Source organism: Punica granatum, chromosome 3 (genome assembly GCF_007655135.1).
Source record: "Punica granatum isolate Tunisia-2019 chromosome 3, ASM765513v2, whole genome shotgun sequence".
NCBI classification, from domain to species: Eukaryota; Viridiplantae; Streptophyta; class Magnoliopsida; order Myrtales; family Lythraceae; genus Punica; species Punica granatum.
The window spans coordinates 11212187-11223946 of record NC_045129.1 but is presented as its reverse complement, the minus strand read 5'-3'; the positions used below and the strand labels follow the sequence as shown (position 1 = coordinate 11223946).

General features: G+C 52.7%; 1 protein-coding gene across 1 annotated transcript; it reads right to left on the bottom strand.

Annotated features, from left to right (window-relative positions):
- Positions 1-8679: 8679 nt before the first annotated feature.
- Positions 8680-11190, bottom strand: LOC116200375 (BRD4-interacting chromatin-remodeling complex-associated protein-like). Its single transcript, XM_031531224.1, has one exon. It carries the CDS (start codon positions 11188-11190, stop codon positions 8680-8682), a length of 2511 nt encoding a protein of 836 aa, XP_031387084.1.
- Between the last annotated feature and the right edge of the window lie 570 nt (positions 11191-11760).

Here is an 11760-nt window from a genome sequence, read left to right as displayed (position 1 = left end):
GCCGGAATGGGCCGAATCGTGACAGGCCGTGCTGGGCCGAATGGGCCACTGGGATTTGGGGCTGAGCCGAATGGGCCGATGGGCCGTTGTTGGACCAGATTGGACAGCGACTAGTGGGCCGGGCTGGATCGCGGATACTGGGCCGAGCTCGATCGCGGATGCTGGGCCGGTTGGGCTGCTGGACACGGATTGAGGGCCGGTGTGTGTCTGTTTCGAAGTGCCTGTGAGACCCGAAAAAAATGAATCGATCCGGTTAGTGCTGATAGGTAAACCGAAGAGAATGGACGCGGTTCGGGTGGCGGTGCGGTTGCACCCGATCCCGGAAGGTCGTTGAGCGCGGCTGGGGAGGGAGCAAGCCGCGTCTGTGTGTCGGACAAGGAGCGAATCGCGAGTCGGAGGCACCCGTGGAGGAGGATGAACCAGCTCCGGATCTCGGGATTTCGGGCTGACCGAAAGGGACGCGTGAGCTGAAGGGAGAGAAAGAGAGCTGGCGGTTCGGGGGCCTTCAGCTCAAAATTTTTTTTCTGTGAGCTCCGAGAGAGTCTTGAGCTGAGGGGTTCCGGTTCGTGGGAGCTGAGGGCGAATGGGAGCTGCGGGATCGGGAGATGGGCGAGAAAGAGCTGAGGGAAATTTCGGTGTGGGAGCTGAGGGTTGCGGGTGAGCTGGGGGTTACCGAGAGCTGAGAGTTCCGGGCCTTTTTGTTGCGAGCCGGCGTCCGAGAGTTTCCGGGAATCGCCGCGAAATCGCTGCCTTTTTTTCGGATTTTTTCGGGAGTGTCCCCCCGCCTCTGCGAGCGGGAGAGTCTAGGGTTTTTTTTATCTTCTTTTCGGTCGTTGAGGGAAATCCGGCCAATCCCCGAAGAATCGGTTGGAAAACGAGATCAACGGGCGTGCATAAGAGGAAGGGGAGGAAGAAGAACAGGGAAAGTCAAATTCGTTTGACTTTCCTTCTTTTTTTGGGTGCTGCGGTCGGTCAGATCAGTTCTGACCGACCCTGCCCATCCGTCTTGTCGGTCAGACCGGCTCTGACCGGTTCTGACCGACTTGACTTTTTTTTTTTTTTAAGAAAAGGTGATAAATTAGGAAATGACAATTTTGCCCCCCTAGGAGCCGATGGACCGAAATTAGATGCTGACAGCTTGCCCCTCTTTGGTTGCGTGCTCGAATAGAGGATGCAGCCAAAGACTATAGGAAGCACCTCGTTTGGTCCTGGCGACCGTTTGACAATTCTCCTCGTTTTTGCTAATATGTAGGCCTGTTGCAAAAATAGTAAAAACCATAAATTAGTAACTGTGAACGCATACTTGAAAGACATTAAGTGAGGACACGAAGTCCAAAAAGTAGTAAATGCGGACACGAAGTCCAAAAAGTAGTAAGTGCGGACACGAAGTCCGGAATGTAATGAATGTGGACACGAAGTCCAAAATGCAATAGATGCGGACGCGAAGTCCAAAATGCAGTGAACGAAGTCCGGAAAGCAGTAAATGAGGATACGAAGTTCGTAATGCAGTAGACTCGGACACGAAGTCCGGAATGCAATGAATGCGGACACGAAGTCCAGAATGTAGTAGATGCGAACGCGAAGTCCAAAAAACGGTAAAGATGGACACGAAATCCTGGACGCGAAGTCCGAAAAGCGGTAAAGATGGACGCGAAGTCCGAAAAGCGGTAAAGATAGACACGAAGTCCTGGACGCGAAGTCCGAAAAGCGGTAAAGATGGACACGAAGTCCTGGACGCGGAGTCCGAAAAGCGGTAAATGTGGACACGAAGTCCTGGACGCGAAGTCCGAAAAGCGATAAAGATGGACACGAAGTCCTGGACGCGAAGTCCGAAAAGCGGTAAAGATGGACACGAAGTCCTGGACGCGAAGTCCGCAAAGCAGTAAATGTAGACACGAAGTCCTGGTCGCGAAGTCCGAAAAGCGATAAAGATGGACACGAAGTCCTGGACGCGAAGTCCGAAGAGCAGTAAAGATGGACACGAAGTCCTGGACGCGAAGTCCGAAAAGCAGTAAATGCGGACACGAAGTCCGGAATGCAGTAAATGCTGACACGAAGTCTGGAAAGCAGTAAATGAGGACACGAAGTCCGAAGAACAGTGAATGCGGACACGAAGTCCGGAATGCAGTAAATGCAGACACGAAGTCTGGAAGAACAGTGAATGCGGACACGAAGTCCGGAATGCAGTGAATGAGGACACGAAGTCCAAAGAACTGTGAATGCGGACACGAAGTCCGAAATGCAGTAGATGCGGACACGAAGTCCGGAATACAGTGAATGCAGACACGAAGTCTGGAAAGCAGTAAATGAGGACACGAAGTCCGAGGAACAATGAATGTGGACACGAAGTCCGAAATGCAGTAAAGATGCGGACGCGAAGTCCGGAAGGCAGTAAAGATGGGCATGATGCGAAAATGCAGGGAATTTAGAAGCAACGACTAGTGTGAGGGAATGGCGCGGGGCACTGAAAAGGGGCGCTTGGCATTGGGTCGTGACTTTGTTGGAATGGTGTAGTGGTAGACGTGGCTTGTATTGCCGCCGAGGTGGTTGTGCTTTGCTGGAGGCCCGCTTTGCCCCTCGGGCAGTTGTGCGTCTGATTTGTCAGAAGCCGACCCTACTGTTGGATTGATTGTTTGTTACTCTTGTTGGTAGCTGGTCTCGCCGCTGAAGTGATTGCTTGCTGGGAATGCCCCAGTCTCGCCATTCTGACTTTTGCTTACGAGGCGGTTGCTCGTTGCCCGCCTGGGGCGGTTGCTCGTTCGCCGGTTGGGCGGTTGTTCATTTGCTATGAACCGGCGTCTTGCGATGCGGGACTCGAGCTTTGAGAGCGCCTACGTACCCTCTTGGACCGGGGATCAGAGTCTGCCGTAGTTCTTACGTTTGCTGTACCTGTGATCCTGGCATTGTCAGTAAGTCATGGGGTTACTAACAATGCATAAGTATAGGTAAAAGGATGTGTTCGCAACGCATGTTCTTCAGTTTCGGGTCGCCTCGGCGACTCGTGGAGAGTTTTTGCTTTGGGGATACGAATGAGATCCCATTTTCGAAGGCCTCAATGCGAGGCCTCCAAGGCTCCTGTTGGCCATGTACGAGCATATCGAGACATTCTTAATGATACCCTAGCGGCTCTGTCGATTATTCGACGCGCCCGTCGGCTTAGGACCCTTCATGTCAAGGTACCGTAGGGCAGCTGCGCTTCTGACCCGCGTGGGGATTTTTGCCTAGATTTGATCAGACTCGGTCTGACCATTTCCAAAATGCTATAACTAGACTGCAGAAAGGAATGTTTGGGATTTCGGCTTTGTGGTAGCTTGTTGAAGGGTGGCTATGACCCATTCTGGAGTTATGCAAAGACAAACAGAAAAGAGAAAGCTTAGGGGGAACGCGTTGCCCTAGGCTAAAAGGATACACGAGTTCACGCTTGTAGCGAGATGTACCCCTTTTCCTCTGTTCTTCTGTTGTGTAGGCTATATCAAACTGCCTGGATAGCATGCTCGATTTGCCCACTATGCTTGAGGAGGAATCCGCGCTAGACGGTTGAGCTGTGTTGGAGGGCTGATCGAGGATCATGTTGGAGTAGATAATCTGGCCACTTCCGTTGAGGATCCCTAGTCCGCACGATGTGTGAGAGACTAGGGGGTCAATTTTATCCATCTCTCATTTTGCTCTCCTTTTGCTACGGTCACCCACCTCGGGGCCGCATCTCTCAACCTAAAGGGGAAGAGCTCTCCTTTTGCCACGACCGCCCGACTCGGGATTTTCAGTCGTGCCTCTCTCTTGCCCTAACTTTTGCCTAGGTCGCCCTGAGGGGTTTTCGACCTAGCGGGCTCGATTCTTTTGTCTCTCGAGTTTGCAAGGGCGAAGGGTTCGAAGGATTCGACCTCCGAGTGCGTTGCGTTCTGTCTCCATCGAGGAGTTGCATCTGCTGCTCCCCTTTTGTCGGGGTTTGTTGATTTCTTCTTCGAATTGGCGTTGCCGGAGTTTTAAATCTCAGGGGTGCCTTGTTTTGTTCATTGGCGGGTTTTTCCCGCTTGTTTTGCTCTGTTTTTTTTCTTGCAGCTGGGGTTTGTTTTGTGCCCCATGTCTTTGTTTGAAACTTCACGATTTTGCATCGCCGAGGCCGCTTTGGTATGCTTCGCCTCGTGGAGACTTGTTGTGTGTTACTAGCCCTATTTTGTGAGGACCGGCTTTCTTGGAAGTTTGACTCTCGCGCACTCGGAAGTCGAACTCCGTGTCATTTGCCCTTGCAAGCATTACATGTGAATTTCCCCTGTTGTCTAGGAAAAGAAAATGTCAAATTTCTCAATGTGGAATAGGGAACCGAGGTTGTCTCGGCGCGAATGTTGAACGGGGATGCCCCGGTCTTCATTTGTTGAAGTGGCCCGTGGTAGGCGCCTGGTGTGATGTCTCCGGTCATCTCTTATTGTTCTTTACAGCGCGTGCCTCTTGGAGGGTGCACGCTGTTGAAGCTACTGGATGTTCGAGGAAGACGGTTGCATCAATGCTGAGTGATTCGTTCGATTGTCCTTGTTTCCGACTTCATAGGGGGGTACCTCATCGTCGGACACCTCCCTAGGAGCCGATGGACCGAAATTAGGTGCTGACAGGATGCTTTGGGATTGATAGGGCCGATCACATCTATGCCCCACATTGAAAAGGGCCACCGGGCCGCCATTGGATGTAGCTCATTGGGGGGTGCTTTGATCTGGTCGGCGTAGACTTGGCACAAGTGGCAGTGTCTGACGTGTTTGGCGCAGTCGGCCTCCATGGTGGACCAGAAATAACCCAAACGCATAAGTTTCTTGGCGAGCATGAGCCCGCTCATGTGAGGTCCGCAACTTCCCTCGTGTATCTCTCCCATAAGGCGTTGTGCCTCAATCTCATCGACACACCGGAGTAGTGTGGCGTCGAAGGAACGGCGATAAAGGACCTCTCCACTCAAGAAGTAGTGTGCTGCGAGTCGCCGAAGTGTTTTTCTGTCACGCCGGTTGGCGAATGTCGGGTATTGGTCGGTTTGCAGAAAATGTTTGATGTCTTCATACCACGGCTGTTCGTCAGTTGCCTCGATTGCGTCGCAGTGAGCAGGGCCCTTGGCAATCTCGATTTCAAGTAGCTCAATGAGATTCTCTTTCGTGATGCTCACCATGGATGCGAGGGTCGCAAGTGCATCTGCAAATTGGTTCTTGATGCGCGGCGTATATGTGAATGAGATTTTCTCGAAGTTCTCCGCTAACTCCTCGAGATACTCGTGATATGGCACTAGCTTCGCGTCCTTCGTCTTCCATTGCCCCAACGTTTGGAAAATTGTAAGCATGGAATCACCAAACACTTCTAGTTCCTTCACCTTGAAGTCGATCGCTGCCTGCAGGCCGAGGATGCATGCTTCGTATTCGGCCACGTTATTAGTGCAAGGGAAATCAACCTTTGCTGCGACCGGATAGTAGCGTCCGTCGGGGGATATCACCACTGCGCCAATGCCGGACCCAGTGGAATTTACTGCGCCGTCGAAATACATCTTCCATGCGAATTTGTTCTCCTCACTGTCCACTTGGAGAATCCCTTCGTCCGGAAAGTCAGAGTTGATCGGCGTATCGTCTTCGATTGGGAACTCCGCTAAGTGATCCGCAATTGCCTGCCCATTGATCGACGTGCGGGGCACGTATTCAATGTCGTATTCCGTCAGCTGACATCGCCACTTTGAAATATTCTTCATGGAAGATAGACTATCGAGCAAGTACTTCAGGGGATCCGCTTTAGACAATAAGCGGATAGTATGATAGAGAGTGTACTGCCGGAGTCTTTGCATGACCCACACTAGCGCACAGCACATCTTCTCAATCTCTGGGTAATTGGACTCCCCTTCGGTGAACTTCTTGCTTAAATAGTAAATGGCGTGTTCTGCGTGCGTAGACTCGTCTTCCTGCCCTAACATGCATCCTAGAGATTGCCGGCGCACTGTCAGATAGAGAATAAGAGGGCGATCTGGAGTAGGCGGGACCAATACCGGGGGTTGAACCAAGTATGCCTTGATAGTGTCGAAGGCCTTCTGACATTCTTCGTCCCACTTAATCGCTGCATTTTTGCGAAGCAAGCAGAAGAGTGGTTGACATTTGTCTGTCAGGTTTGCAATGAAGCGCGCAATGTAATTCAGCCGTCCCAGAAAGCCTCGTACTTCGCGGACTGTCGATGGTGGAGGTAACTCCCTGATTGCCTTCACCTTGTCGGGATCGACCTCAATGCCTCGTTCACTGACCACGAATCCTAACAGTTTCCCTGACTTGGCGCCGAATGTGCACTTTGCCGGGTTAAGGCGAAGCTTGTATTTCTTGAGTCGGTCGAAGAGGCGTTTTAGATTAACAAGGTGATCCTCTCCTTCTTTTGATTTAGCAATCATGTCGTCGACGTAGACCTCGATCTCTTTATGCATCATATCGTGGAATAGCGTGACCATGGCCCTTTGGTATGTTGCCCCGGCATTTTTGAGGCCGAAAGGCATGACTCGATAACAGAAAGTGCCCCACATTGTAATGAACGTCGTCTTGATCTTGTCCTCATCGGCCATCCGGATCTGGTTGTATCCGGAGAAGCCATCCATGAAGGAGAACAATGTATGGCGTGCGGTGTTGTCAACTAAGACGTCAATGTGAGGCAGGGGGAAGTTATCCTTGGGGCTGGCCTTGTTGAGGTCCCGATAGTCGACGCAAACTCTGACTTTTCTATCTTTCTTCTCTACAGGCACAATGTTCACCACCCACTCAGAGTAATTACAAACTTCCAAGAAGCCCGCGTTGATTTGCTTGATGACCTCTTCCTTAATGCGGAGGAGAAGGCCGGCTCGCTGACGCCGTAAGTGCTGCCGTTTGGGTGGAAACCTCTCCGTATCGAGCGGAAGGAAGTGCTTAACTATTGAGGGATCCAAACCTGGCATGTCGGCATAAGACCAAGCAAAGACTTCTTGGTACTCCTTAAGGAAATCGATCATCCGAGCCCGCTGTGTGGGGTCGAGACCCGTCCCGATTTTCAGAATGTGAGGTTCTTTTTCGGTACCCACGTTGACCTCTTTTGTTGGCTCAACTGAAGTGAATTGACGGTTCTCAAGGCGGCGCAAACTCTCCTCTATCTCGGGCACTCGACCATCTTCGTCGAGTCCTTCCCCGAAGTATATGGGTCGGGACTCTTCGAGGTGTTCCTCGGATGAGTTCGAATCAACGTGTCGATGATTTGGATTCGAGTGGAGCCTGGCAATTTAAATGAGTAGTCTTAGAAATTTAGAGCGTTGCGAGATAAGTGAAAGAAACGAGAAAGTAGACGCGGAAATTCAAAAAAATGCGTGCAGAGATTTTTATTAATGGTGTAAGCATGAAGCCATAACAAAATCCCTCTTCCCTCATGTGGCTTATGGCTATGCCGACACGCGGGGAAACATCAAACACATAGATAGCCTTACACATCGGCGATCACAACCGAGTAGCACGGGACTGAGGTCCAATTGTTGAGCTCCTTATTCTCCTGTGCAAGGCGGATATGGACCCCTAAAGGAGTCTCCTCAGTGATGGCGCATATGGCCGGCAGATCGACAGGCTCGGCGTCTGAAACCGAGGAGGGGCCGTCAAGAGTACCTCCGATGACGTGTGGCGGTGCGGGAAAAAAGTGAGAGAGTGGGGGAACCGGGATGCCCCTTTTGATCTTCCCATAATGCGCGGCGAGATGGTGGAGGTGTTTGCCCCTACGGGCCTCGATAATTTCGTGGCAGGAAGGGCGAAAACCGAGTCCCCTCCTGTTCTTGTACTCTTCAATCTCGATGGGGCAATTGATCCCCTGCCCCTGTGCTCCAAGCCCGGTACCAGGAACGTAGTTGTGACGTAGAAGGACCTTCCCGACCATGCGGTCAGCACGAGATGGACGAACCTCTCCATAGTCCCGAATGACGGAGATGGTCTCGAATGAATGGAATGGGAGGTTCTCGTTGTCTCCGATGCTAATATAGGGCACAGCCGTTTCCTTGTAGATGGCGTAGTCCTCCTCACCCTTGACCGTAATGAGCCGACCATCCGCGATGAACTTGATCCTTTGGTGCAGGGACGAGGGAACGGCTCCAGCTGAGTGGATCCAGGGTCTCCCGAGGAGCAGGCTAAAAGCATTCGGGATGTCAAGGACCTGAAATGTGACGCTGAATAAGCACGGGCCGACATCGATCAAAAGGTCAATCTCCCCATTCACTTCCCTCCGCGAGCCGTCAAAGGCTCTAACCGCGGTTTTGCTCGGGCGGATGCGGTTGAGGTCCACATTCATTTGCTTCAACGTGGACACTGGGCAAACATTGAGGGCGGAGCCGTTGTCGATCATGACCCGGCCAATGATGAAATTGTTGCACTTGCAGACGATGTGCAACGCCCGTGAGTGTGCCCACCCTTCGGAGGGGAGCTCGTCATCTGAAAATGAGATGGCATTGGAGAAAATCGAGCTGACGGTCTCTTCAATCCGATCCGGGGCTGTCTCCTTAGGAACCTGTGTTGCAGTAAGGACCCGTAGGAGGGCTTCTCGGTGTGGCTCTGAACTCAAGAGGAGAGCGAGTAGTGAAATGTGAGCTGGAGACTTACCCATTTGTTCTACTACCTTGTACTCGCTCGCCTTGATCACCTTCATGAAAGCCTCGGCTTCTTCTTCGGTCACCTTCTTCTACGGGATAGGCGGGGCTTCCGGAGCAGCTCCGGATGCAGCAGGAGCCTTTCCCTTGCCTGCGATCTCAGGGTTCGTGTATACCCGGCCCGAGCGTGTCACGCCCATGACACTGAACTGCTGCTCCAGGTTTCCGACACTTCCTTCGTAAGTCCAAGGGACCTTGCTGTCCTGGTACGGCTCTCGAGCGGGGACTTCTATTATGAAGGGGGTGGGTGCTGCACTAGACCCTGTGAACCCTACGGTGGCTTCCGCGGGGACATACTCGATTATAAATGGAGTAGGGCCCTTCTGTTGGCTCTCGTCCTCTCTCACAGTGCAAATACTGATCATATTGATGGTGGGCCCCAAGCTCGACCCATGATCAGGGAGAGGGTAAGCTTGCACGTTCGAGGGCCTAATGGCATTGAACGAGATCTTATTACTGTTGATCAACTTCTGAACCTCCTCCCGCAATTTCCAACGGTTGTCGGTGGTGTGACCGGGTGCACCAGAATGGTACTCGCAGCGTAGACTTTGATCTTGGTTTGCAGGAACGAAACTGGGACCGGGAACCGTTGGTCGGATCATTTCGCCGGCTAATATTTGCCTGTATATGTGGGAGAGCGGGGTAGGCAGGGGTGTGAACTGTATGCGCTGCCGAGCTTGCATTGCGCCGCCTTGTTGACCCTGTGGGGCTGGGGCCTGTTGTGTCGGCTGAGGAGTTCTCGAAGTCGGAGGCCTGTACTGCGGGGTCTGAGGAGGAGCGGGAGCGTAATGATGGACGACTTGTTGCGGGGCCGATGGAAATGCTGTCGGCGGAGCCGAATAATAAATCGGTTGAGCGGGATGCTGAGACGGATAGGGCGAAGGCGGTGGAGCATACGCGGGGGTGGTAGATGGCGCGGGCGTGAAGCTCACCGAGTACTGTTGCGGCGCGTTGTGGCTCACATTGATGGCATTGACTGATGCCTCCTTACTCCTTCTGCCGCCAGTGGGGGTGGCTGCTGAGGCAGTCCTCCTCGAGGACTCTCCTTCCCCTTTCTTTGTCGGGCCCTCTAACCTTCCGAGTTTGATACCCAGGTCTACCTGCTTCCCGGCCATAATCATCTCCGAGAAAGTAGACTTGTGACCCATGAGGTGAGAGTAGTAAGCCCCCTTGAGAGTCCCATGAAACATTTGGATTTGCTGCGCTTCGCAAATTGGAGGGAAATGTTTTGCTGCTTCCGAACGCCAATTCGTGGCGTAATCCTCAAACTTCTGCCCCTCTGCCATTTCCATCGTGCTCAACTCGAGGAAGGACGGGGGCGTCTCCATGTTGTACTGATACTGCTCAACAAACTTGTTGGCCAGTTCGGTCCAGGAAGGGATGTCCTCCGCTCGAAGCGACATGAACCAATTAAGGGCCGATCCTGATAGACTTTCTTGGAAAGTGGCGACGACGAACTGTTCATAGTCCCAGTACTGAAGCATCTTTGTATGATAGTGGCGAAGGTGGTGCCGCGGGTCTTTGGTTCCATCGTATTTCTCGAACTCTGGCATTTTGACTTTCGCGGGTAACTGCATCCCCGGGAAGAGAGTCGAATCTAGATAACTAGTGCTATGTCGGGGATCACTAGCTTGGAGGGCCCTGATAGTCTCTTCCATCTTTTTCAATCTCCTCTCCTGTTCGGTCTCTGTTTCGGAAAAGAAATTTGTGGGTGGAGCTCTGGGGGCCGCTTGAGTCGGCATGCCCGGTTCGGAGAAAGTAATATTTATGGGAGGTGGAGCTTGGTAGGGGAGGCTGATATGGGGTTGTGGAGCTTGGTGAGGGAAAGGCTCAGTTGTGTGAGCGGGAACAGGGGCGTTCGATGTCGGGAAGCCCATCGGCGGAGGAGCAGTATAAACTGTAGCTGGAGCTGGCACGGACACAGGAGGTGGTGCGAATATGGTCGGATCCGGCACGGGAATCGTCATAGGCGGAAGTGAGACAATTGCTGGAATGGTGGACTGAGGATGGCCGGAGTCGACTGGGTGAATTGCTGGCGCGTGCTTCGGATGAGGAGCGGGCACTGGGATAATTGCTGGCGCGGGGGCGGCCGCTATGTCGCCCTCTGATGCATGAGTTGGCGGGACCCAAGGAGCGGGGTCGACAGTTGGCCCACGTGCAAGAGGCGGGATGGAGCTCGAAGACGCGTGATTTGGTCCCCTGAGCAAGGCCATCATCTCGGCCATATTAGCGGCCATAACGTCAACCGTGTTTTGAAGAGTTGTGACGTTGCCCTCGAGCGTGGCCATGCGAGTAGGATCATGGGCAGGCGGTGGTGCTTGAGTTGCCGACGACGGCGCGTGCATCGGTGGTGGCGGCGAGTGCCCAGGTGGTGGTGGTGCGTACCCCAGCGGTAGTGACATGCTTGATGAAATCGGTTGTGGGAGATGGGCCGAGGGAGTCCCATGATGTGGTGGTGGCGCATTCATCGCGGGCTGTGGAGAATAAACCGGCGTCGGTGGTGTATTCCCTTCGAAGACAGCGAGTTGATTTTCCTCTGCCATTCTTAATTGGAAGCGTGTGGGATACCGGTGGGGCGCCGCCAGTTGTTAATACCTGGATTCCATAAGTGTGTGAGTTTCGATGCAAGAATATTCTTTTTAAAATAAACATGTAAAGTAATGAAGAGGGAATGCATGAGATGCATGAATTTTGAAAACTAATGCTGTCATTTGTATTAACTCCGAATGGTTCAAAGTGCAATACAAATTTTGAAAAAAATAGTCCTAAATCGATTTTCCACCGCGCCCGGGGAGCAAGCGACCATCGCTATGGAAAGCCCTAGTTCGAGGGCCCAGCGGAGATGTTTATCCTATGGTGTATATGGACCCCGCGAGCCCTTTTCCTAGACCTCTCCAAAGCGGCGTTCGCTCGCACCAATTCCTGATCGCGCCTCTGTAGCTCGGCACGGGTCTGGGCGAGTTCTCTCTGTAGTTGGCGCTGATCAACAAGCTGCTCGTCCTTCTCTGCGACTTCCCGACGAAGACGATCTCTTTCTGCTCTGAGATGAGTGAGTTCGGCTTGGATGGCCATATACGGAGTGGGAGTTGCGACGGGTGACTCGCCATCTTCAA